The sequence below is a fragment of the Neopelma chrysocephalum genome, unplaced genomic scaffold, assembly GCF_003984885.1.
Source record: "Neopelma chrysocephalum unplaced genomic scaffold, ASM398488v2 Primary Assembly neopelma1_84, whole genome shotgun sequence".
Lineage (NCBI taxonomy): Eukaryota > Metazoa > Chordata > Aves > Passeriformes > Pipridae > Neopelma > Neopelma chrysocephalum.
In genome coordinates, this window is record NW_020897746.1 from 7,390,568 (window position 1) to 7,417,812 (window position 27,245).

Sequence of the window (27,245 nt, forward strand, 5' to 3'; positions counted from 1 at the left end):
CTGGGAGGCCTGAGCACCTCTGAGTATGGAGTTCTCCTCAGTATGGAATTCAAAGTCACTCAGCATTTTGCATTTTTGAACCACTGATGGGTAGCTCTCAGTCCTGTACAATGGAGAATTTACGGTGCCTTTGCCAATCAGGTTCTCTCAGGATCTGCATCCTGAAGGAGCTGATGGGGTGTAACTCCCGAGCAGATCCAGGTGAATGCCGGGCTCAGCACCCCAGTGGAAGGTGCTCAGCCCGAGGAGCCCAGTTAACACCTCATTAACACACAGCACTGCAAACCCGAACCTTCAGGCGAACTCCTCAAGTAGTTTTATGCTGCCCTTCAGTTTGTAGCCCGTGGCTGGTTGTTTCCCACTTTCTCACGTTTTCCCTGATGTGTACAGTCTGAAGATCACATTTAACCAACCCAAGGAAATCAGCTTGGCCCGACGGGCTTCTCCATCACGTGGCTGCAAATGTGTTCACTCTGTTCTGCCAGATTATGGCTGGCTGAGCAAAATACAGTGGAGCTCTGGGCTGCTGGCCAAGCTTTTATTTCAGTTTGGAGCTTACAGCCACATATTTGCTATTTGGCAGGACATCCACTGGGGTATATTTGGATAGTAATCTAGCATTGTTTTGCTGCTTTTTTCTTCTCCTTTTTTTTGCGTGTGTGTTTTTTTTGTTTTAATGCACACAGAGAATATAATCCCAACACTTACTTGGGCCAGTCTATACAAGGTTTCTCAGTGTGCACCGTTATGTGTGCACTCAGAACTTGTAGCCATGACCTTTGATAAATATAAGTCAAAGCAATTAACTTTCTTTTATTGAAAAATGCTGGATGTCCTACTCTTTGCCCCCTCTGTGCCGATAACAGAGCTGTGTTGTTACTCCTTCCAAGATCAAAAGCTTCACTAGGGTTTGATTGAAGTCCAATTATGGAAGGAAGTAGCTGTGCTGGAGCTCTGAAAATAGCAATAATTGTTAAAATAATAAAGTGTGTCCTTGTGTGTCTTTATAATATTTAGAACTTCTTTTTGGGGGAAGGGGGTGGCTTTCCTCTAGTTTTAAAATGAAAATATTAGCAAATGTCTTGGGAAAATAGGAGTGTGCTGTTAGAAGAACAAGTATCCCTCTCTGGATTTCTTACTTCAGTTCTGTTCTCCACCCCAAGTTGCCTTCCTCAGAAGCTGTTTGCATGCAGCCTGACTCATGCAGGAAAATAAAGCTGGATTTGATTTCTAGCTGTATGGGAGGCTTTGGGTTTGAGGGGTATAAAGCCTTTATGATGCAAACTCATTTATTTCTCTGTGAATCAAAAAAGGGGCTTTTCAAAATACAGTGTGTTGTGGAAAATTGGCTCCGGGTTTGAAACTCCAACCTCTCCGAGGGCACCCATGTATGAAAAAGTAGTACAAAAACTCATAATGCTTGGGGAGGGGGTACAAAATATGATGGCAAGCAGGAGTGTTTGAGGAGCAGTTCCTGTTACTTTATGAAGGGACATCTCTTGAAAAATGGTGAGGAGGGGATTGGTTGGTTTGTTGAACTGAGAAACCTGTTTGTAAGGTAACTTTATCAGAGCTGTCTCTGAGCAGATCAGTACTGGCAAAGCTGAAATACTTTTCTCCAAATCTGTGTTGTTGTTGTTTAGAATATAAATATATGTTTGCTTTCTCTTAGTCTCTCCTGCATCCTCAGAGAGAAAAGGACTGACCTGGGAGAAAGCCTGTGGTGAGACTCACCTGGAGTCAACTCTCAGAGCTTCAGGAAGGGAGAGCTTGGGTCTTAACGTTAAACCTCAGCGTGTCTAAATGCCTGTTTATCAGTTGTTTAGTTCATTGGAACATCTATGTGAAGAAATAGAAATGAAGATGATATGGACTGATGGCTGTAGGGGTTGCTTGGTGGTTATACAGCTGTGACTCTTTTGAGATTACAGCAAGACTTTACCTGGGTTTGGTTTCGCTTGTTGTTTGTTTGTTTAGCTCACGTGCTTGCACACACATCTGATATAGGTAGGACAGGATAATCCTTGTGTGAAAATCAACCCTTGTGTACATTTTTTTTAAGCAAATGGACTCAAAATCAGTAAGTGCACAGAGTGAAACCTTTGCGTTATAGATAAATGGTATCAAGTAATAAGCCCAGAGGATTGTACAGAGCAGGATTAGAATGTTCTTGGCCCCTTAAATTATTAGGACAGAACCTGTTAATTTATTCATTTGAGTCTTACTGTTACACTCTCTCCATTGGAGTTAATAATTATTTCATTTTTCTCCATTCACTTAAACATTTTTTTTTAAATCATCTCTTTATCCTGACTGTAAGCTTTATGTTTATAACATCTATAAAATACTCTGCCTTTTCAGTTCCCTGCTCTTACTGTGTTGGGGGATGGATCTTTGGAATACAAACTGCTTCATTGCCTTCTGGAAATTTTACTTGTCAAAAAAAACACCCCAGCCTTAGCAGGGGTAGGTACCCTGTTGTTCAGCTTAAAGGTGTTTATCCATCGACAGCTCTCAGAAACAGCCCTGCCTGATCTCTGGGAGCTGCTGAAACTCATCAAGCAGGTTCCTGCTCACCAATTATCCAGTTAAGCAGAAAGAGGAAAGGTGTTTCTCTTGCTTGTTTTCTTCTTGACTGAGTTTAACCTGTTCTTCCCCAAGCTGGAGTAACAGTGGGTGTGCGTGACATGGGAACAGCAGCAGTGAGAGTGAGAAGGAAAAGGGTTAGAGGGGACCTCTGATCTTGCACAGGAACACACACATCAGCTTTCACATCCCTCAGGTGGGCAGGGACATGCAGTTTCCAGCATAAATCTGGAGCATTCTGATTCTCAGCTGAGTCCTACCCAACGTCCCTCCAGCAGCTTTTTGTCTCGTATTTTAACAAAATCTTAAAAAACATTAAAAAAATTTCCCCCTTCAACCAAACCCCTCCCCACTGCAAACCCAATAATGAATGTTTCATTGCTGCCAGAGCAAATTTGTTGATTCCCAAACACTCCTACTGTGAGGACTTAAATTGCTTGCATAATAAGTGCTGCGGATAATATAAAAAAAGCTCTTTCTAGTAGAGTTCTGGTTTCCAGGACATATTATAAGAATAAATAAATGCTGGGGTGATACCAGACAGCTGGGTTGTCCACATCTGACTGTCTTCTACATTGATTTTTAAGACAGGACGTGTGCATAACTGTTTAATGGCTATCAATCCCAGATGTGTCTGCACGGAATTCAGAGAGATTGTGAAGTGACAGTGCAGTTGTGAAACAAATAATTTTGCTCATGATTACTGAAAATAGTAAATGAGTGGGTAGGATAAAGTGAAAAGATAGTCTCAATGCCAGGAGAGAACAAGAGGATTAAATGACCTCTCTGAGTGCCATTAACAAATGGTAACACTTTTCTTTTTTCCTTCTGCCTGCCTGCCCAGGGAATCAGTTCCATGAGCAGCACTGTCTCCATGGGCTCTCTGATGTGCAATGAGCTTTTTCATTTGCATGGTTTTCACAAAGCATGTGTGGATACCCCTCTGCCAAATTTGTTTGAAATTGGCCAAAGATTTCCAGAGTTGTTGGGAAGGGGCTGGACAGACACATGAACAGCAACGACTGCACAAAACTCATTTCTCTAGGAAGTTGAGCTAAAGAATAACTGTCAACAACTGGAGCACTGAAAGTAAGTTTGCAAAGTGATTGAAGGAACTGAAAGGCCATTTGATAACCTAATTTCATACGTGACAGTTCACCAGGTGCACAGGAGACAGTTCTTGCCCACAGGTTGGATCCATGCTGGCAAATTTCCATCTGCCCAGGACCTGTTTGTAGAAGTGAAGTGTAATTTGGTGACTGCACTGATTGTTTTGGAAGTGATGGAAATGCTTAGGAAGAAGCAGATATAAATATTTACCAGCTCAGGCTGTGGCAGAGCTTGATCTGGTGGTCTGAGCTGTGCTGGCAGCTGAGTGGTCTGGGCAATAACCTTTAACTATAGGTTGGGCTTTTCTTTTGTTTCCTGAGTAGCCTGAGGGTGTAACTGAATATTTACTACCGTTCCACATTGCTTTTTATATTTTTTAAAGGAAGACCCCTGAGTGCCCGAGTTGGAATGCATGTTAATAACAAAAATTGAATAGGGCCTTTCCATCATCAGGATTTTATTGAGTTTTGCTGCTGCACTGAATCCTCAAAAGACCTTATCCAGGCAGTAAAATGGAGGCAAAAGAGGTAGAGCCAAATTCTTGGGTTACTGAGCAAGGGTAAAGCTGGGTGACCACCTCATCCCTAGGCAGCTTGGACGAATCCTCTGAAACAGGTAAGGATGGGTTGAGACTTCTGCTTCAGTAGGTGCTTCTTCCAGGCTGCAGGTTGTGTGTGGTGGATGGGCAGCAGCATCTGAGCTGGGTGTGAGTTGTGTGGAATGTAGGCACATAAATAACCAGGGCATGAGGAAGCAAAATGTTTTCACCTGTGAATAGATGAGTTACTTCTGCTGAAATGCACAGGAACACAGGGTTAGCTTCTGCAGGAAGAACACATTAAAGGTGGCATAAAACATCTTTATTGTGAGACCAGCCCTTAATTTATTTCTGAAAATCTGGAGCACCATAAATCTGTCAGTGCCATTTTCTTTATTCCTTCTGCTACATTTGAAAAAAAAAAATCATTTATATGACACAGCTCTATTTTGTATAATTTTTAATATCCAAAATGCAGAGGGCTTTAGAATAGATGAAGAAAAGGTGCATATCTGAGTTTAAGATAAAATAAGATGATCCCTGTGACAGAGACAGCAGAAATGATGTGATACGACAGTTGCTGTAGCAACACCACCTACTTCGTGAAAATCAGAGTTAACAGGAGTGTAAAAGGTAAAGCCCACATAATTTTCCAAGCCTATGAATTGTTGCTGCCCTCAGCTTGCAGTGCTTTCCAGCTCTCCAGGGTTTCTCCATCCATTTGGGCACAGATACACCTTTTTCCACATGTCCAACTCCTGCAGACCCCATCCTGTGTTGAGCAGGGACACGCAGTGGGAGTTCTGCAGTGCCTGTGCCTGCAGCTGACCTGTGAATAAGAGGGAAAGAACAGAAGGGTTGTGTCCTGTGCTGTCCTCACCACAAATCCTCCCAAAAGCCCTGGACAACAAAATCCTGTGAGGCCTGTGCTGTCTCACGGGTGTACTGTCCAGAGAATGGGATGGCCACCAGTGTGAAAAGGAAGCCAGGCAGTCAATTTACTTTTGTGAGAATCAGCTTGTAATAAGGCCCTGGTATGTTTAATATCAATTATTAAGTGTTGTAGAGACTGAAGGTCTCAGAAGTAAGTACATTGGCACGTTCCCCTCTCCCAAATAAACCCGAAATAGTGATGTTCCATACCAGTGATGTGTTGCCTCTGAAAGTAGGAAAGCACATTGTTTTCAGTCAGAATGGTGCTGAGCTGGTTGTCTGGGTGCTGGGAAGCACCAAGTGCAGCACAGCATGCAGGGAACTTTATTCCTGTGAAATGTAATGTATCCAAAGGGGATAGAAGGGTCTCCAGTAAAGAAATGTTTCAGAGCCAAGGCATCATTTGAAAGTCATGGGGTATGTCTGCACTGGCAGCTGATTTTGAAATTTGCAGCTGTGGATGCTGGAATTAAAATACTGAATTAAATGTATGGTTACTGTAAATAAGGCTGCTGTTGGCTCACACTTCTCTTTATGATGATTTTCAAAGGACAGTGTCCTCTGTGTTTCTGTCTCTTTATAAAATGCAGACACCCATGTTTAAAAGCTCCTATATGCAGTGAACTGATTAGTGATTTGCCAGCGCATGTTGGCCTCATGCTTACACTGAAATATATTTTTATTTTGAATATCTTGATATTTTTAAAATATATTGCCCTAATATATCAATATTTTTTGTCATTAATTGGCAGTGGAGAGCCACGCCGTGTGTGACATCAAAACTAAAATCTCTGTTACTTGTGAATTGTGGGCAAAGAGTTCAGAAGCAATGGCAGTTCTCAAATGGCAGTCGAGTTTCCCTGATCCCTTTTGCTGAGATGCCTCCTGGAGGCATCACAATAAATGCACTGCTCAATAAATGGAAGGAGGCTCGACTTTTGTGTCTTGGGGCATTTTAATTTCATTTTTGACATAGTTCACAATCTGCACAGGTTCAACATGCCTGTTGCATTCAGAACGTGCGTCAGTGGAGTGTTCAGAGGCTGAGGCCAGGGCTATGGGCAGTTTGCAGAGCAGGTCACAAGAAGGAAAATAAGCATTAGGATTCCAGGGTTTCTTCCAAGAAGTGTTCCATCACCAACCTTTATCACTGCCTCTATTTTTGAAAGATAAGATTTTGGTATGTGTTGGCTTTTTCTGGTCAAAGTGAGGTGCAGAAGTCTCGACAGGCATTAGTTTGGGTTTCGAGGCTCCTCAGCAGAGCAGGTTCTTGCCATTGTCAGTGAATTTATCAGACAGTGTTGTAATTTCTTTTAATTAGACGTGCTTTTTGAAGTTCCCAGTTTTTGTCTGATGTGCCACCAAACCCTGTATTTTGCAGCAGCTCTAAAGTAGTTACAGACACACAGGTAAAATCTGTATTCCACAACCTGTTCTCCTGGAATTTTCCCTAAACCTCGGTGACGTGTTCTCCTCCTCCTCTGACCCCTTTTTCAGACTACCCAGACCTGGTGCATCTGTGTAGTTTATAAATGAAGATAAACATATCAAAAGAGAAAAAACTACAACCACACACCCTTGTGCTTTCCTTCTGTGTGCTCCTTGGGAATAAAACCAGTGTATAAAAGCAGATTAGACCTCTGCAGCTATTGGGCTGTAAGAAACCAAATACAGTTTTTCGGGTTTTGCTGTTTGTTTGGGATTTATTTTCCAAAACATGTTAAAGGATCCTAATTTAAGGCAGAGAGAAAATAAAATGTACTCAGTCTTACTTAGAAGGTTATGGGAACAGCGTGTTCCCATTCTGGCATCCCTAATTCTTAAAATGTGATTATTTTATACAAATCCCCCCTCAATGAATTGTCACATAAAGAGTGGACTTTCTTTTAGTGAAACGTAAAGTGAAAAAAAGTAAAAAAATTAAAAATACAGAGCGGCTGCAAGAGATAATTCCGATTTGTGTATGCAGAGCAGATCAAGAGAGAAGCTGCGATTTTCAAGTTGCTGTAACTCTGCCCAGTGACCTCTTTTTCTGGAGGGATATATTCCGAGGGCTGCTGATAGCATCTGTTGTCTGTCTCTCGGGCTTGCCATGAGCTACTGATTGGGAGGCAGAGGAAATGTAACCTCCTGCACGTGGCCTTTCCATGCCAGTTGAAATCTCACTTGGGTGTGTTTTGATAACACACCCAAAGCAAGAAGGGCTTGGGTACCAGAACTGGGTGATAGATCCATGAGTCACGGGTGGCATATGCTGTCAGGATTAACAGGGTGGCTTTTTGCAAGACCTGTTTACTGGCTGAGAGCGTGCTGTCCTGGATAGACAAATAAAGAGAACAATGTGAGGGGAACTCACCTGGGGAGCACGTTGGCAGTGGCATGAACCCATCTTGGGGAGAAGTGTTGTCTTTGTTTGGAGCACTGTTCCATGTGAGGGCATGTTTGAGGTCAGAACAAGGTGAGGGTCTCCAGGCAACTAGTGGTAGGACAAGAGGAAACAGCCTCAGGCTCTGCCAGGGGAGGTTCAGGTTGGACATCAGGAAGAATTTCTTCACTCCAGGGTGGTTAAGCATTGGAATAGGCTTGCCCAGGGAGGTGGTGGAGTCCCCACCCCTGGAGGTGTCCAGGGAATGATTGGACGTGGCACTCAGTGCTCTGGGCTGGGTGACAAAGGTGGGGATTGGTCACAGGTTGGACTTGATGGTCTTGGAGGGCTTTTCCAACCTAAATTATTTTATGATTCTGTGCCATATCAGGCTTTTACGTCAAGCAGTTGCCCTATCTAAAGTCTAGTGGTGATTGGTTTATTAAAGCCGGGTATTTAACGTCAAGGAAAGGAAAATGGATCTTTTCATCCCCTTCGGAGCAGGTTGACAATTCTAATGCTCTTCTGGGACCTTCCCTTTAAGAAAAGAAAGAATTACTGCACTTTTGAGGAACCTTACTATATGTGAATTGCCAGTTAATGAAAATATACCCAAGGATGTCATGAAGCTCCAATGCACCAGAGAATATCAGCATCTTGAAGTGAGACATGCTTCTAAGCCAAGTGTAAATCAAAATTAAACACAGTGTGAATGCTCTGCCCTGCAGCTTCTCTTCAGGCCCTGTTCCCACTGAATGCCATCTTGGTTGATCTTTGTAAGGAAAGCAGCATCCTACAAAAAAAACAGAAAGGCATTTAGGAATGCTGTAGATTTAATGCTTTTCAAGAATTTTAAAATGCCTGTGCAATCAGACCCTCTGTTTCTCTGTGTAGCACTTCTGCAAGGGAAATGTTCAGAGCAGGAACAGCTACTGTCAGGTGTCTTGCAGGGGTAGTTTGGGAGGGAGTAAACGTTTGATTTCCTGGTTGTTTTCAGAAATGGGGCCTCGTTGAGCTAAGTAAGTGCAGCCTTCTGTAGGTCGAGGTAGGGCTTTCAGAGGATGGATCTTGCAGAAGAGTCCAGGAGACTTGGTGGAAAATTTTACCTTCTGGTGCCTCATATTTGTGTGTTTATTGCTTTTGAAGGGCAGAACATTACTGGCCCAGCAGGCAGAGCACGTTACATGCACACTGTGTTAAACACATGCAGGAGCTGCAAGTCAAGCCCTCCAAGGTCTGCACTCGACTGAAGGCCACGTGTGCAGCTTCAGACAGCAAACCCCTCCCTTGTCTGCTTGGAGATGCAGCTTCAATTCCATTATATCCTCTCTTTTCCCTTTTCCTGGTCTGCATGTGGAGGTCAGCCCAGCTCTGGGCTGAATCAGGGCCGTATCAGGAAGGATGTGGGTGTCTGTAGGATCTTGGATCTTGACCTCATTCAGTGCAGATGTGAGAGGATACAGGGAACAGCAGGGGCAGAAGGGAAAATCTGGCAGGAAGGACAGAAGGATTTTGTCTGGAGAGACTGGACTTTGCATGAAGTTTTAGCAGAGTTCTGAACAAGTCATTTGATTATGTGAGGGTGTCACAGTGTGTTTGCTTCCCTTTCTGTGAGGAGCCCAGTGTGACACCGTGGTGGCCCTCACCTGCAGCAGGAGTCAGTGAGGGTTGATTTGAAATGCAGGCAGTGCCTACAACATCTGCTAACCTGAGAGGCTGGATCTTTGGTTTAAAGTGTCTCTACTTCTGTCCTTCACCTGCAAAGAGAAGTGCTGCCCTTTCTTTCACGGGAGTCTTGTGGGTTAAAAAACAGTTTCTGTGAAGCACACAGATGCAATAGTTGTCAGTGCTGGAGAGAACCCCTAAAAAGTTGATGATTGTGTCTCTACAGAGTTTGGAACAATTTGTGGCAAATATTATAAGGGTTCATTTGGGTAAATCAAAATGGGTCAAACAAGTGTCTCCTTAAGGAGGAAAGAATCTGGAAAAGACAATATATTATTGAAACTTTAAAGATTGTTGCAACCATGACTGTGCATCTTAAACAGCTTTTGCACTTAAAAGCAAACTGAAAAAACAACCTAGACTTTCTCATGTGCCACTCTTACAACAGGCATATTGGAATTGTGTAGGAATGGAACTGGCAGCCACCCCACAGTGTCCTGATACTCGGACTGAGTAGAGGATGACAACTTTCCCTCGCTGTAAGGAGCTGAAGGAGGACAGGGAGCTTTGCCAGTGCACTCCAGTGTTTGTTGAACAGGATCTGTGGGACGCAGGAATGTGGAGCTGTGTTTGTGCCATCAGCACAGGCACTCTTCTGCCCTGTTCCCTTCGATGATGCTCCTCTGCTGAACTTGTTCATCCCAGCCTTTGCTGGAACAGCCTTCCTCTCCCAGGCTCTCCCTCTCCTCTTTGGCTCCCTCATCCTTGCCTTCCTCACCTTCTTGCCCCATTCTCAGCTTTGAGTCCTAATCACTTATTGAAATTACCCCCTTCTCTCCCAGCCTGAGCATGGCCACAGCTGGAACAGGCAGCCCAGGGAAGTGGTTGTGCCACCAGCTCTGGGAGGTATTTAAAAATTGTATTGGTGTGGAACTTAAGACATGGTTTGGTGATGGAGTTGGCAGTGCTGGGGTAATAGTTGGACTCTCAGAGGTCTTTTCCAATCTAAATGATTCTGTGATTCCATGAAATAACACTGATCCATGAGCTGCCCTCTCTTCCAGTGCACAGGCCACTTAGCACAGCTCAGAGAGAAGTTTGCCAGAAACTTTTAACAGGTTCAAAACAAAGTATTTTTGTGGAACCTTTTTCGGGAAACTGTAGAACCATTTTGGCAGAAATGTAACTGGCACACAAGAAATCCAAACAGAATGGTTGAAATCTGGCAAAGGCCGAAGGAACTGAAGGCAGCATCCTCTTATGGGAAGTGTCAGACAATCTTAATAAGACTACCAGTCCTGCCTGGAATAATACTGTAAAGGCCCAGAGCAGGAGGCATACAATGCTGAGAGGGGAAATGACAATTCTTTTGTAATTAAATGCACAAGGTTTGTAAACAGTGCTGATATCTTTATAAAGTACGCATTTTAAAAACACTTTCATGTGCCAGTCTTTGAGTGTGTGTTAATAGCAGCAAATTATGTTGTGGTTGCGTTGGATTAAGATCCTTCTTTCCGCAGGAAGTGTTTGCAGTCACCCCATGTTCGGCAGAATTGAGTTTGTTTAAGATAAGAAATAGAGGAATGTCTGTGCTGGGTTGGAGCCCTGGTCAAAATACACTGATCTCCTGTTGCCTGAGAAGAAAATAAAGCTCCTCTAATAAGTGCTTACATAAACACACCCAGAGGTGAAGTGTCTTCTTCACCCCCAGGCAGAGAGTGGTTGGGTTTGTCCTTCCAGGTGAGGGCTGGAGGGTCATAACATGTGGCTTATCCACCTAAAGGGCTTGGTTTCTGGAAGACACTGAAATCCTGATAGCAGGGCAATTAGATAGGAAGATAGAAGATTACTTTTAATATTGTAAGTGAGGAATGATAACCTGACAAGATGCTGTCCTTAGATAAATCTTGACCTCAAGAATCTTCCTTTTACTTTGCTGCCTGTGGGGATTTTTTCCCTGACTCAATCCCTGCTCGCTGCCGCGTGTTCTGCAGTGAGAGGGCTTTTCCTGGAGGCAGAAGGAGTTAATGCAGAATTGGATGACAGATTAGTCTGGGACAGGCTGTGATTTGGAGTGAGAGAACTATCCCAAAAAGCTGGCCAGCTGCCAAGGGGATAGACTGGTTTGGAAAACACATCGGCAGAGCAGCGGCGTCCTCTGGAGCAGCTCTGGGTGAGGATTATCTGTCAGTTTAACTGCTGTGCTGTACAGTCTGACTGACACACACACACAGTGCCTTCAGTTTTGTATAAAGAAAAACGATTAGCAAACACATGTTTTATCTCTGGGCTGATAATAAATTGAATAAGAAACTCCTCTTTTATTTCCCTCCAGTGTGTGTAAAAAAATAGGGAAAAATATTTTGATTAGAACATTTTCACTCCCTTTTCTTTTCTTTCTCTCGGAGCTGTTCTCCAGCCAGCTGTTGAGCTGATGAGGAGAGTGGAAGGGCTGTGAGAAGGGAGATTTTCTGAGCATCAGACACATTTCTATGGGAGTTGAATGATTCAAAATTGAGTTCCACATAATTTACCAGGGATCTCTTGCAATACAGATGAGAAGCCTGTCAAGCAGTGGTGCAGCTGAAGAGGTTATTTCCGTCTTAACTCTCCTGGGCACAGCTGGTAGGTGGGATGTTTCAAAAAGGGGAAATTAAGAGTCAGGATATGATGATTGAGCACCCCACGATACCAGATCAGCATTTGAGTTTTTCTGGGTATATAAAAATGCTACTGTACTTTTGAATTGTGAATTTTAATTATTGCAGCAATTAAAAACTGCCTTTTTTTTTTCTTTTTTTTACCCAGCCATTTGGTGACCTAGATGACACAAGTGAATGGCCTCAGTCCATTTCTCTTTGAACAGGGAGCCACGCTGAAAATATTGCCATTACACTGAACTTCCTCACTGGCAGTCTCTGCCCGGAGGAGGAGGAGGACTGAAAGGGTTAGAACAGCCAACTTTCTTTCAAGTCCTTCTTTCTGGAAAATTTGCTGCTATTGCTCATATCTGCCAGAGCAACACCAAGAGCATTAGCAAAGGCAAGACGTTGGGGCAGCTGTAACTGCTGGAGTTGTCAAAACCTGCTGATCCCTTTGCCAGGAGACACCTGGAGCTGTGTCTGTCCTGGCATACTCCGTGTTGCTTGAGTGGAGCTCTGTAAGTGGGAAAGGCCCCAGACTTAAAAGGCCAGTGTTGACACAGTTGTGGTCTCTCCAGGGCATGGTTGAGACACATCACTAGGGTGGTATGAGGGGAAGTTTCCATTAACAATTGTTCCCGGCTTGCATCCACCACCACCACCACCGTGGAGTTCTGCAGCTGGATCTCCAAAAGAGCTCAATGCTCAAGAGCTCTCATTTCAGCAACTTAAATAGAGGGGCTAAGTTCTTTCCAAAACACTTGGCAGTCGTCAGCCCCCATTGAGAACAAAGCTTAAGCACATTAAACAGTCCAGCCACTTCACTGCTGAGAAAATTTGGCTGCTGTTGGGAGCACAGAGTGTTTAAATAACACAGAGCCTGGCAAAGGCATCTGGCTCCCAGTGCTGGGCATGAGGTGCCTCACCTTGCCTGGCCCTGGCAGCTGGCAGAGTGGGCTTCCTCCTTGACTGATTCCTTGTGCATCACAGCCTCTTACCAGCCCTTTTCTCTGGATGTTGTGACAGCTGGGAAGTTTGCTGATGCGAGGATTAGTCGGCTGCCGGGCGCATGACGCTCAGATTGCTGGGCTTATTTGACCTGCCTCTGATTGCGAGGAATTTTAGTGCATAAAAATAACACCCAGAACGAATTTGGCAGAAGGATGCACAGCGAGAAGTGCCGTGCACACACGGGGAGAGGAGCTCGGGGAGCGATGTAACGCGAGGCCGCTGCGCTCCTGCAGTGCCGGCAGTGCCAGCAGTGCCAGGGCCAGCGCTGCCCACGCCGTCGTCTTGGATTACGGAGAGTTCCCAGCACCACGGAGATGCCGTGGCCATTGGCCAGTAAACTAATGAAGACAGGTTCCTGGCTTGCATTACTGGCAAAAACTTGATTGAATAAATAAAAAGATGCCGAGTGCCAGGAGTTGCCTCACGTAAAACGCTGCGCGAGGCAGTGCTGGGGGGGGGCTGCTCGGGGCTTGTTAACTCTGTTCTCAGGGGAGCTCCTGATGGTTTGCAGGAGCATGGCAGAACAGAGTTGGCCCACACAGGCTGAGGTGTGTGTGCCATGTGGGTGTAGGGGTATCTTACAGGGCAGTGCTCTTTGGACTCCCCAGGTGTGTGCCTGGTTTGTTCAGGCTTTGTTTTAGAACAGCGTTCACCTTGAACGAGCTTCCCGCTGGCACTGGGACATCTTGTGTTTGCTGAAGGGCTGTGTTGGCTCTGGAGTTGTGAGAGCTCCTTAGGCTGGGGGAGATGAATGAAATGTGTGCACGTAGGAAGCAAGGCAGGATCTTGTTTGCCATAGGTTCTTCTCCCAGGTCACCGGGGAGATGCATCACTCTTTATTTTGCTGTTGCAAATAAGATGCAATGCCTCGATTTCCCATGTTTAAAAGGAGTATTTTTGCTCTTTTTCTGAGTGATATTGCAATATTTCTTGAGGCCAGTGATTACAGAGCTCATGTAATTGTGTAATATGGCACGCTACAGATAAATGATAATATGCAAACTTATACTGTGTATCAAGAACTTCAGCAACATTTAAATACAGGCTCTTTTGCGTGGGGCAATTGGAAAGCTGGGATAGATTTCACAATCCACTTGACTTTTAGAAACACCCTGCGTGCTCACCAGAAATGTAAAAGTATTCAGCTCTCACATCTTGCTTCATTTTTGTATGTATTACAGAATTTGCCCGATTTGTGTGTGCATGTGTCTGTGTATTTGTGTACCTGGCTGCTCTGGTACAGGCATTTAAAGAAGCCTTTCCTGTGTTTCATCCTTTAAATAGGATGCAGCAACATCCTTTCCTCTCCCTCCCTCTACCATAGCCATAGATACATATTTTAATAACTTTGATCCTCCTTTTCTCTTCTCCCCAGCCCTTACCAGCCTTTCCTGAAAGCTGATTTTATCAGCTTTAAATAGGAGTTACAAAAGACAAAGCTCTCCCTTAGCAAGCCCTGGTTTGCACAACACAATTCCCTGGTGCCTTTTCCATGTGATTCCAATATTGTTGCCACGATCTTCTAGATTAAAATAAAACTTACATTGTTAATGCTGGCCTTGGTTTGGAATTAGAAATGACATTTAATGTTTACCATTTTACACCCTAAATATTGCAGATGTGGGCACAAAAAAGGAAATATTACACAGTCACAGGATGTTTTTGTAGTTATAAAAGCCGTCAGATGGCTAAAGTCAAAGTGAATTAGCAAATAGCCAAAATAATAAAAGAATATCTGCTTCAATCAGAAGTCCTCCCTCTGAAGTCTGTGAGGCTTCTACTTCTGAGGCATGTGAAAACTTCTGAAAATTCTGCCCCCGGGGAAAGTCCGTGTTTAGGCAGCTGACTTCAGGATCCTATTTTTGGAACCTTTGGTTGAGATTTTAAATTGGATTTTTAGTGGGAATGGTGCCTGAATTGGTGCTGTGGGATCTTGAAGGCTGTATCTAAGATCAAAAAAAAAAAAAAAAAGAAAAACGGGAGGGCTAGCATTCATTTTCTGGGTTAGGTTCCTTTTTATTAGATTTTATATATCATAAAAGAGAAATGCAGCATCAGTAAGTGTTCTTTCATTTTTGCAGAGCGTTTTTAAGGAGTTGTAGCCTTTCATGTTGCTGGTTTCCTTCACTGGTAGGATTTCATAGAGAATTGATAGAGGTCTTCTTGGAGTGCTTCAGCACAGCTGAAAGTACACTCATGAGAGTGTACCTTGGTTAATTGTAAACTAAACATACTCCCAAAGGTGTATGTGAAGAAATCTGTGCATGAGATAACCAGGAAGGGTTGCATTGTGCTGGGTAAATCTGAAGCAAAGAAGAGTACTTATGACTTGTTCCTGAGGATGGGATCCTACTGAAGTGGCACAGGTTGGAGCAATGTATCTTCTGCCTGCAGTCCAGTGCACTCAGTGTTGGATGAAGTGATCTTATGTGGGCATCCAAGATTAGTGGCTGGAAATAGGAATATAAAGGTATGAGCATGTCTGGATCTGAATATGCACTCTAGAGAACAGACAATGTGATATTTAGCAACAGCAGATACCGAATTCTCAGGGAAAGCTTAAAGAATCATTGCTTTTGAACTATGTGGAGATCTTCTAAAGTCCCTGTTCAGTGATATTATTTACATACTTTTCTGACATGGCTGTATTTATGTGTATTTCTGCAGGTCAGATCTTGCCAGCAAACCGAAACACACCGAGTCCCATCGATCCTGAGACTATCCAAGTCCCTGTCGGCTACGAACCCGACCCTGCAGATCTTGCTCTTTCCAGTATTCCTGGCCAGGAGATGTTTGATCCTCGTAAGCGCAAGTTCTCTGAAGAGGAACTGAAGCCCCAGCCCATGATTAAGAAAGCTCGCAAAGTCTTCATCCCAGATGACCTGAAGGTAAATTGGAACTGGTGACGAGGCTGTTCCTGCAGGGCCTCTCACAGTCACTGTCTGAGGTGCAGGTTTGAGTGTGAATCTGTTTTCTCTTGTGAGGTAAATCTGTTTCCTCATGTGAGGTCAGTCTGTTTTCTCGTGTGAGGTAAATCTTCCAACCTAAACACAACTCTGTTGTAGGATGAAACTGTTAACAGTTCTGAATGAGGCTGGCAGGAGGATGTCCCTTATTAGTTATGCAACAGTTGAAATTCATGAGCTCAATATTCATTTCCTTTGTATGCCAGAAACTTCCTGTGTGACCTTGGATGAGCTTCCTTTGTCCCATATTTCCCACTTATGAAACAGCCTGATCGTGTTTCCTTTTTCTTCATCTTCTGTCTATTCAGCATAGATTGTGAATTCTTCAAGGAAGAATCCATCTCCTTCAGGGTCTGTGGAGCACCCTGATGATAACAGAATGAAGTATATTGTGTATTGTTTGGATGGTGCTTTAGCTCTGTGTTTAATAATGAATGGGAACACTACAGTAAACACTGTATTTCCCTAATATATATTCACTAATCCAGGTGAAAGAATCATAGACAAGTTGTAGGAAAACAGAACAGAATTATTCAGATGAGAGGTGTGTTTTTAATACAATAGTTAAAATATAATACTACCACAATATTTAAAAAGAATGAGCACCCTGTCTGTGCCACTCACTGCCTCTGAGATGTGAAGAGCAAAGAACATGAAGACAGCAGGAAAATCGATCAACTGATCCAGGTTATCAAACACTGTGAAAATTATTATTTGCAAGATTGTTTTCCCAGTATGTGCTTTCCCAGAAGATCTTTTTTATCAGAGGCAGTCAGTGCAGAATTTCATTCTGTTGTTGCTGCTGCCCCCAAGACACACACTGAGAGCCTGCTGGAGTGTGGGAATCCCTGGCTGCACGTGCACAGCGACTGGGATGCCATGTGTTTGCACCAGATTGATAGCATTAGGGAAAGAGGCTATTTTTATCCCTAAGGATACTGTGGTGCAAGTTAAGAGCACAGAAATCACAACTCAAGGAGTGTTCAGGTGGTGTGTTACTGTTGCTTTGTAGTATCCTCATCTTTCCTTTACAGAGGTTTATCTGCTCCTTGTTGCTTACCTGGGTGATCCCTGTGGGGTTGCAGTGTTTGGAGCTCTGCTTAGAGAGAGCTGTTTGTCACAGGAATGGCTGGAGTTTGCTCCTTAGTGCCATTCCGCACTCTGTCAGGTCTCCCAGGTATCCTTACTCATCGCAGCAAACTTCTGGCAGAGGCCCTTTTGGCTCCAGATGTGGCACCCAGGGTGCAGCAGTGGGGCACTTAGTTTCCACCTGAGAGTGAACTAGAAGTTCAGGGTCTCTCATTCCCTGGAGATAATCCCCTGGGTTGCCCTTGACTCGTTTCAGAGCGCTTGACCCACGCGCTGCCTCTGCCCTGGCATGTGGAGCGGCACTGGGTCCTGGGGGAGGGTAAGCAGATTAGACCAGTCAATCGTCTCTGGGCTGCATGTGATTTGGAAATGCCAGCCTTACCTCTTTCAGGCCTGGATTAAGGGATTTGCCATAGCAATTTGTTAAAATAAAGAGGGATGAAGCCTAGGTGGCACACTAATAAATTGCTTAAAGCTGATTTTTATGGAGTGGAGTGAGATGGGAAATTATAAACAAGATTTGGGTCATAGCTTTTTGCTGCGTGCTTGTTTTTAAGAGGATTTTTGGGGGTCCCATCTAAGTACAGGTGAAGAGCAATTTAGAGATAGCACTGGCTCCAAATCAGCATTGCTGCACACCTTGTTGAGCCAGACTGATAGAAAGCAGTTCAAGAGTCCTCCTGCCAGCAGTTGTTTTGCTCCTGCTTTGCCTTAAGGAGGCAGCAGCAGAAGGTGCAGAGCAGCAGGATTAGGCTGGGAGTGCTCCAGGCTGAAGGACCCAGGAGTGGTGGGTGTTTGTGTGCTCAGTGCAGCGTAGGAGCAGCTGGGTCCTGTGCCCTGTGCTGGGCATGGTGCTGTGCTCCTGTGCTCGGGAGCTACACAGGGAAATGGAAGCGTATTGAAAAGGAGGGGTGACCCTGGGAAGGGAAGTTTGACCTGTATGACCTGGCCAGGCAGTTTGAGGGTGAATGGCTGCATCACTCTAACTCTGCAGGGGGCTGAATTTCACTTTTCCTGAGAGATTCTGCCCACTTTGTATTTACTGAGTTGTTCCAAATTTCTAGAACTTGATTCAGTTTGAAAGAACATCAAAGCTGCCATTTCACTGAAGGCCACCTCATTGGAAGAGTGGAAAAATCAGGTGAAATTCAGTAGTTCCTTCGAGCCTTTGATGCACCAATGCAGTAAGGTGAGAGAGGCAATCCTTCAGGGATAACACTTTGGGAATGTGTTAGCTTATGAAACTTCAGGGGGAAGTGGAAGTATTTCTGGGAATGCTTTCATTTTTTCCCCCCAGTAAAAGCTAATTGTACTAATCTTTGTGGTTGGTACCAGAGCAGCCATCATTGTTGTGCCAGGGAATCCTCTTCCAATGACTTGGTGGTGCACACAGGAACACTTTGGGGCTCTGTAAAGAGCTTTGAACAGAAAAAAAATGAGCTGAACGGTAGATGAAATGGGTGATACCAACAAAGAGAGTGAAGCAGGTGTTGGCTGGCAGAGCTGAGCAGGGCCAGAGGTAATTAGTGCTGCTCCAGCCACTGCAGAGGATGAGTCACGGCACGCGAAGGTGGATGTGCTAACTAGGGCAGCAGAGATGTGAGAGGGATTGTACCACTGGAATATTCCTTCATTTTTCCTTGGAGGAATTCACTGTCAAGAGGATGAGGGGATTAGTGTAAACATTTTGACAGAAACATGCAAGGGCATCTGTACTCCCTGGGTGGGTTGTGCCGCGTAGAGCCGCGACTCCTGTCCCGCTGTGCCCGGCGCTGTCGGGATGGGATGGCACCGAAGTCCCGGAGGCGGTGGCTTGGGAGCACGTCCGGGTGGCAGCTCATCTTACCGAAATCTAATACCTTGTTTGTCTCTGCCTGTGTTTAATGAGCAGGATGACAAATACTGGGCAAGGCGCAGAAAGAACAACATGGCAGCGAAGCGCTCGCGGGACGCGCGGCGGCTGAAGGAGAACCAGATCGCCATCCGCGCCTCCTTCCTGGAGAAGGAGAACTCGGCGCTGCGCCAGGAGGTGGCCGACCTGCGGAAAGAGCTGGGCAAGTGCAAGAATGTCCTGGCCAAGTATGAAGCTCGACACGGCCCCCTGTAAATCCGACAGGGGGGCAAGTGGGGTTTGGTTGTTTGTTCGGTTTTTTTTTTCTTTTTCCTTTTTTTTTTTCTCCTCCTTGTCGCAGGTTGGCATTTGACTAGATGGACAATGTGTTTCCTGTTTGATAGCACCACGCCCAAACCAACCTTTCTGTCTTCAGCACTTTACCAGAAGCAGAAACAAAACTGACTTAACGTTGGTTTTCTGTTTTGTTTTGGTTTTTTTTTGTTTTGTTTTGTTTGCGTGTGCGTGTCCCCGCGCGTGTGTGCGTGTGTGTGTGTGCACATGTGTGTTCCCAGGTCTGTGTCCGTGGGTGTGCCTGTGTGTGTGGGTGTGCACGCATCTCAGCACTTCCCATTTTTATGAACCCTCTTCAAAGGGTGCCACATTTTTACCTGGACTGTTGAGAAACCACCGTAGTAAGCTTTTTATTATCTTTTTTTTTTTTCAGTGCTGCTTCAGAGTAGGGTTTTTACGTTCTTGTAATCAGTTCCATCCTCCTGATTTTACTTGGAAAGATCCCAGTATAAATTACTTAAAAAAAAAAAAAAGGAAAAAAAAAGAAAAAAAAGAAAAAAAAAGTAGATCTCAGTTTTTTTTCGAGAGTAACAAGCTATCGTTTTACGTCTGTCTAATCAGAAAAGTTAACATGCTAATAAAGTGCACAAATAATAATTTAGTACTACACTGCAGAACTATTAATTTATAGATCGCTTTCGTTGTATTTTAAGTTTTTTGGTGATAAAATTGTCTTCAGATTTTAAAGTGCTATTAGACTGAGTTAGCTGTACTCATTATAGATCCCATAATGGCTTCTCTGTAGCTACTTTAAGGTTCCTTTTTCTCTCCACGGACCCCAGGTAGGTAGGTAGGAGTGTGTGATAGAGCACAGAGTTTGTACCTTGCACTGCCTGTACCTGAAGCAATAATCCTGTCGTGCGCTCGCGTGCATGCTGCCCGGATGTTCCCACTGGAAGTAGGACGGTTCCCTACCCAACAGGAGTTTTCATGTCTTTGCCAGCGAGTTCCAAAAGTCAGAGACACGTTCCCGTGAGCATGCTGAGCGTGTCCCTGCCGGGGGGGAGCGCATGTGGAAGGAGCAGGAGAATTAGTTGAAATGAGAACAAAACTCGTAGAATCAAATCAGATCCGATGTCGAAATCAGAGGGGCTTTTCTGTTTTCAGTTAGTTATTCCATTTTGTGATTAAAAGTTAAATAAATACCTAAATTCAGTTGGTTTTTTCCCCCCCACTCCCATGTTTTGTAATATATTTTCTGTGGATTATATCTTGCTGTTTTAAAAATCACTTTTATTCAGTTAGAAGAAGTCACTGGTTTGCAAAGCCCATTTTTTCCTAGTGATTGTTGTTTTGAGTGTGACATGAACTGATGGTTCTGAACTTTATTGTTTTAAACTCTCTGCTTTTGAACATGTATGTTCTAATATAAAGTGGACTTCTGAAAAATGAATGTAAGAGACACTGGTGTATTTCAGAGGGGGATGGTGTTGTCATATACTGTGGTTAATCCAATCAATCTAAGTGTTTACTCTAGACCAAAAGGATAGATATTATAAAATGTATAAAGTTTATACAGAATAATTATAGTATGTTCGTTTTGTACAGTATTTTTCAAGTACAAATACTGACAATGTATTTTGAAAGACATATATATAGCAAAAAGAAAAAGCTATTCCATGTTTAAAATATATAGCAAAGATATATATTCTCCATTATTGTACAGAAAGGAAATGCTTAGGGGTTTGTTGGTTGTTGTTTTTTTCTTTTCTTTTTTTTTTTTTTAAATCTTTTCATATTTTAAGCCTACCACTGGCACACCGGCATGTTCTGTGCTTTAAATTAAATTTTTATGGAAGTAATATGGATTTCCAGGATGTTCCATATTACTGAAAAGGAGAGACTTTAGTATTTTCCATCAGAAACACATCACGAAACTGTTTAACAGGGACAAAGCACAACATGGATTTTAGTCAACTATTGATTGGACAATACAATATTTTGTAATGGCAGGAAAATAACATACAACACAAAACCACTCACAGGCACTTCTGATCTGCTGCTGCTGCTACAATCTGTTTCCAGCTGAATACATTTTTTTTTATAAATAGCTCGGATCCTGTACACACTTTGTGTACTGCACACAGTTAGTAACACGTGAGGAAAATACGGTGCTACATGTCTTGCTCACAGTTTTCTAAGTGTTCTGGCATTATTCTCCAATACAAAGGTTGTTCATTCCATGAAATCATTTTTCATGCTTCAGGAGACGGCGACAAAGAACTCAGCATTTTGGTCAGCATTAAAAATCCCCTCGCATGAATGGCACTTTTCCAGTATTTTTCCACAAACACACCTGGCTTGTCAGTGTCCCTTGACATGTAGGACTTGCCTGTGGACCATTTATTGGGTAAACTGAATTTCCACGTGCTGCAGCAAACTTTGAAGCGCAGTGAGTTATTCCCTAGAGGTCAGTATGAGGCAGTGGATGCTGGGGAGACACAGGAGTGTGTGGCACAGGGCTCAGAGCTGCTGTGGCCACGTGGCAGCAGCACAGCAAACTGCAGCAGCCCCAATCCCCCCACGAGGGGTGTTTTTGGGGTGCCCCAGGAGCAGGAATGAGGTGCCATTGGTGGGGGGGTGGGTTGTGAACACAAACCTTTCTATGACACGTAAAAGGCAGCTTGGGATTAAAAAAAAAAAGTGACAGAGAATTCTTTTGTTTCTTTGGGCAGGGAAGGGGTGGGAGATGGTTTTTGTAGGCTGGATGTTATGTTATGGCCACAGAGGAGCACAGAGGTTTCCAGCAGCTGCCTGGTCCAGCGGTCCCAGAACTGCTCCGGTGCCTCCTCACCCCTTGGGAGGACAGGAGGGACTGGGAATGTGCACAGGCTGCAGCTTCTCCTTTGGGGTGAGGACTTTCCAAGGAGCCTGAGGGATTTAGGCACTCCCCGTTTGCTGTGGGAGTGAGGTACCTTGGCTGCTCTGAAAAGCTCATTTGTAAAAAAAAAATAGCACTTAAAAAAAAAAAGGCAAAATATGTGGGCCGATATCTGGAAAAACCCCAAGTTCTCTAGCCAGGTTGTCTCCCCAAAATAATAAATAAATGGAAGTTCAGCTCATTTTCAGTTCCCAAGGTCAGCTCAGCTGGGCTCATCACACCTCTGATGGCTTTGTTGCTCATGAAGGAGCTTGTAGGTATAAGAGATTGTAATTTTATAAAAATAGAAATATATATATTTGCAGAATAATTAATAGCTTATCTAAATAATTCACTGACCTCTATTAAACTTATAAGCATTGGTAAAATGCTTGTCTTCTCTTTTGTTTTTTGCTGACACTTAGAAGTGAATTTTTTTCTTTTTAAAAAAGAATGCCCTCTAGAAACCAGTGGGACTGGAGATGGATTTGTGATCCGAGCACCTTGGGGCTCTCCGTGGGAAAGCCCGTGGCAGAGAAGGCGGGGGGGGTATTTCTTTTTCTGTTTTGAATGGTGCTGAAGTCACTAAACCCAAGCACCATGGAAATAAAGTTCTGACTTGAATCCACAAAAGCAAGAAATTCAAACTGCGGGGCAGGAGCCCGAGTGAGGCTCCGAGCTGGACTCGCTCCCTGTGCCCACAGGGGTGGGATCAGCTCACACCCCTCACCCTTGAATGTCTTGCCTCTGTGGGTTTGTAATACCCCCAATTATTGCTTTAAAACTATTTTTGCATGTAATTTACGATAGAGATGTGCAGTTTATTTTTATTTTGTCGACTTCTTTTTTTATGTGAAGAGATTAAAAAAAAAAATATATTAAAACTTACAAGTGATCAACCATCGTATTTCTGGCAACACCACAAGACAGCATTAAATACAAGTTTAACAAATAGATCAAATTACCTGTATGACAAGAAGTGGATTGCATCCTGTATGCTGTTCAGCCCAAATATTTTTTTTCGTCTGTTATTCTTAATGTTTAATAAACTTTTAAATTTTTCTTCTCTCACCTGTGTGCTTGTTTTGGTGTATCGGGGCATGGGCCTTTGGGAGGGGAGGTGTTGGAATTTTTCTCCCCCATCCTGTGGTCTGTGAGTGGCCAGAGCCTCCAGCCTGGGTTGTGTCACATCAGGGGATGGACCCCAGGTGGGTGCAAATGTCCCCAAACCTGCCCTGCTGCCATCAGGGTTGGGTATGACCCCAGCAAATGGGTATTTACACAAGAGAAAATATTTCTAGTTGTAGTATAGTTAGTATAAAATGTTTAGTTCAATAAGTATTAAAGGGATATAGTGTAAACTATATTCATCATTTATGTATATATATATATACATGCAATATACACTTTATATATCATGAGATGTGATCATTCCTTTGTAATACATTCACAAAAATGCTGCACATTAAAGAGTATTTTTTATTATAGTACACAACAGAATTCATTAATTTTATTCTCCATGATATCTGATATTTTGTGTAGACCACATGGCAGATAATACATACTGCAAGCTTTTAGATATCTAGTTTATATATAATAAAGTACAGCCAGTGAGAAAAAAATGTAACTCACCAGTAACACTTCTTTCTACAAGTTATTAAAATGTGTCTGTGTGTATTTATCTGTATGCATAGAGGTCATTGATATAAAGGTCTGGTTTTAATAAATATATATATATGTATATTTTATATATATATATTATGCTCAAAGTAAATTTGTTACACGCATGTATGTGTGTGCACGTGCAGAATCACACACAAACACATCCATAAAGGTCTACATTTTAATATATAGTATATATTATGCATAAAATCCATGGTTTAATAACACAGATGCATTCAGTCTCTTGCTTTATCTCCCCTTTGTCCATGTGCATGCACTCATTAGTTTTATATATGGCTATAATATATAGAAATAAAGGGATATATTTAAATACACATATTAAAGGTATATGCATATATAGAAAAAAGTTAAAATTACATTTTCATGTATTTTCATTATTTTGCTTTTAGCTTTATATTTTTATACGTATTTATAAATATATAAACTAGACTGTATTAATACAAAGGTTTTAATGAGACAGAAAGTGTATTTGTCTAATTCACACACACTGTGCATCTGCACAAGCACATATATCTCTACATCCATATGGCTATACTTTGTCCAATTAGACTTTCATACAGCATATTAACAGCATTTACTCCATTAATACATCTTTATATCATTTTTAAATACATTTTATTGCTGTAAAGGTCTGGGTTTGCTATATATGCCATGCACAAAATATAATTTCTGTAATACACAAGCACAGATGTCAGTGTGGGCACACACGTCCTCAGAGCTCTCTCTCCATACAGATATGACTTACATAGTTACAAATTTAATAATTGTATTTCATATAGAATAAATTCAGAATTTATTAAATTCTCTCAGAATTTAATTATTAAATCCTCTCAGAATTTACTACTTGGATACAGCTTTATAATACACATGAAAAATATTGTTGTCAAGGTCTTTTTGTGGTAATGCTGTGACCTTTTTGTGATAAGACATAATGCTCTGATTATGCACAGGAGTTGTCTTAGTACACCCACATAAATCAATATTTAGTACACCCATATAAATCAATATTCCCACACTCATCCCTGTACCTAAATAGCTACAGATCTGGGTGATTATGTACTGTATATATACATATACATATATACATATACACACACAAATATATGTGTATATAAGTATACACACAATATATTAATGATATTTAAAATAATACATATACATATATATAATACATATACATAACATAATTTATATCTTTTATATATACACTATAATATGTATTATCTATGTATACTATGTATATGTATTCCTTTATAATATTACTGTATATTTATGTGTATATATACATACAGTAATACAAAGTAATACATATACATAGTGTATATATATAATATAATATATGTATGTGTATTATACTATAATATATATAATGTATATATATATATACACTATTTAATATGTAGATACTATGTATTATATATACACTATGTATTTGAGATATATATATACACTATACTGTATATACACAAATATACACTATATATACTACACGGTATTCAGGCACATATAGAGATACATATTATATATATATATATATATATATATATATATATATATATATATATACACATATATATATATATAAAAAAGATATGTGTCCCAATACTGTTGTATACACTGATATAAATTCGATTAAATTTTCATACGACATATTTAGCAGAATTTGATAATCCAGGCTAATATTTATATATCTGTAATTACCTGTTGCTGTACAGGTCTGTTTTTACCTTTATGCACAAAGTGTATTTGCTGTAACACAGACATGTATGAGCGCACACACACACACACACACACACACACACACACACACACACACTCCCCTCACTCTCCCTGCCTGTGTCTGTCTAGTCAGAGAGAAATTTAATAATTTTATTTCCCTAGAGCGTATGGAACAGAATTAATAAGGTTTTCATTCATATTTTATATGAAGATGCATCTAAAAATAGTCATCACTGACGTATGAAGGTCTGAGTTTAAATATATAGTACTTATTGCACACCAAATATCTGTTTTAATAACCCAGAAACCCTTCCCATGGCTCTTGTGCTCCCCTTCCCTGGACACACACGTGTGTCTGTGTCACACACATTTCCATGTACACACTCAGGACAGAAAGAGAGGCTTAAAAAAAATGGATCTGTTTTTATTTACGCAGACACACATATAAAATAATGCGCAATAAAGGTTAAAAAATCGTATTTTCACATACCATGTGTAGCTGCATTTATTTTTAAAGGCTAGATTTATTTTTTTTTTTTGTATTTATTCAGAAATATATAAAGTAGAATTTATCGTGATGATGATTTGGAGTTAACATTTAATAAAGTGTTATTTGAGGCACGAAGTTTTTTCTAATGCACGCACTCATCTCCATCTGTGAATGTGCATGGTACACACACAGAGCTAGATATAGACATTCAATAATTACATTTTCCTATGGCCTATTTTGCAGCATTTACTTCATTTATATGGCTTTAGAGCTTTTTATATACACACATATTTTATTGCTATAAAGATCTGGCTTTGTTATTTATTTTATATAATATGTACAAAATATATTCGTTACAATGCAGAAACACACCCCCTTTGACTGCCTCTATATGTGCATTTAGCAGTGTTTTGTTGTTATATTTTTATATATGGAACAGATAATACATAAAACATGCTTTTGGAGACATTTGTATTTTTTATATACGCCAATATATACGACAAAAGATTTTTACATGAGATCTTCATCACACACAGCACCTGTACACATACAGACAAAATTCAAGGTGTTAATATAGTAGCATAAATATACTTTAATATGTAAGTATATAAAATAAACCAGCTCCTCCTGGTCATCCCCTCCCCAAGCTCAGAAGACACCCCCCCAAACTCATCTTTACGAGGTGCCAAGAGCACATTTAGGATCAGTTTTCCGGAACTTTTGCTGCTCTGGAGTCCTGGCGCTCCCCTAATAACCCACCTGTTTTGATTTTAAGATAAATTTGGTGGATTTAACATTTCTGGGGTCATTCATGGATGAAATGACCCCAGAAAATCCCCGATAAAAATAATAAAAAAGACTGGAAAAGTCCCATTCCGAGGCATTCCCTTCACCAGGCACAGCCTGGGCTCCGGCAGCTCTGGGGCATCCGAGGTCGCCTTATGGTCGGCTTTGGTGTTTCTCTTTTAGTTTCTTTTTCTCAAGCCCAAATTTTCACGAAACCTGTGAGAATTTAAGAATCTGTGAGATGCTTTAAACCCTCCATTAAGCTTGCCCAGCTGCTCAAAAAATAATTCAGGAGCAAAATAAAGAGGTAAAATAAAGAGACAGCAAGTCTGGTTGGTGGCAAAAGAATCCTTAACGTTGTATTTAAGAGTAATAAGTAGGATTTGTCACTGTGCCTGTGACCGGTGCATTTCCACCGCATATTATTGTTTCATTTTTACGTGTAATCATCCCTTAAATGCGAGGGCAATGGGAGATATCCTTGGGTTGGAATGCTGGGAACCAGGTCCAGCCTCAGGCAGTGCCGACACAAGGGGTCACACGAGAGCCGCGAGCGGCTCCCGAGCGCTGGGATCTGCTCCGAACTATCAGCTTTTCCCCCTCAATATCTGGTATAT

At 42.1% G+C, this 27,245-nt stretch overlaps 1 protein-coding gene across 3 annotated transcripts in view; it reads left to right on the top strand.

The window, feature by feature from the left end:
- Nucleotides 1-23,021, top strand: part of HLF (HLF, PAR bZIP transcription factor) — a 35,888-nt gene extending 12,867 nt beyond the window's left edge. Inside the window, exons 3-5 of one of the 3 annotated variants that reach the window (XM_027691558.1) lie at nucleotides 15,518-15,738; nucleotides 18,797-19,008; nucleotides 19,098-23,021. In XM_027691558.1, coding sequence (XP_027547359.1) covers nucleotides 15,518-15,738; nucleotides 18,797-19,008; nucleotides 19,098-19,113 — 449 coding nt within the window. In that variant the 3' untranslated portion in view covers nucleotides 19,114-23,021. Of the gene's footprint in view, nucleotides 1-15,517; nucleotides 15,739-18,796; nucleotides 19,078-19,097 lie in introns of those variants that run through there. The other 2 variants (XM_027691560.1, XM_027691559.1) reach the window with 2 other exon arrangements.
- The last annotated feature ends 4,224 nt before the right edge of the window (nucleotides 23,022-27,245 follow it).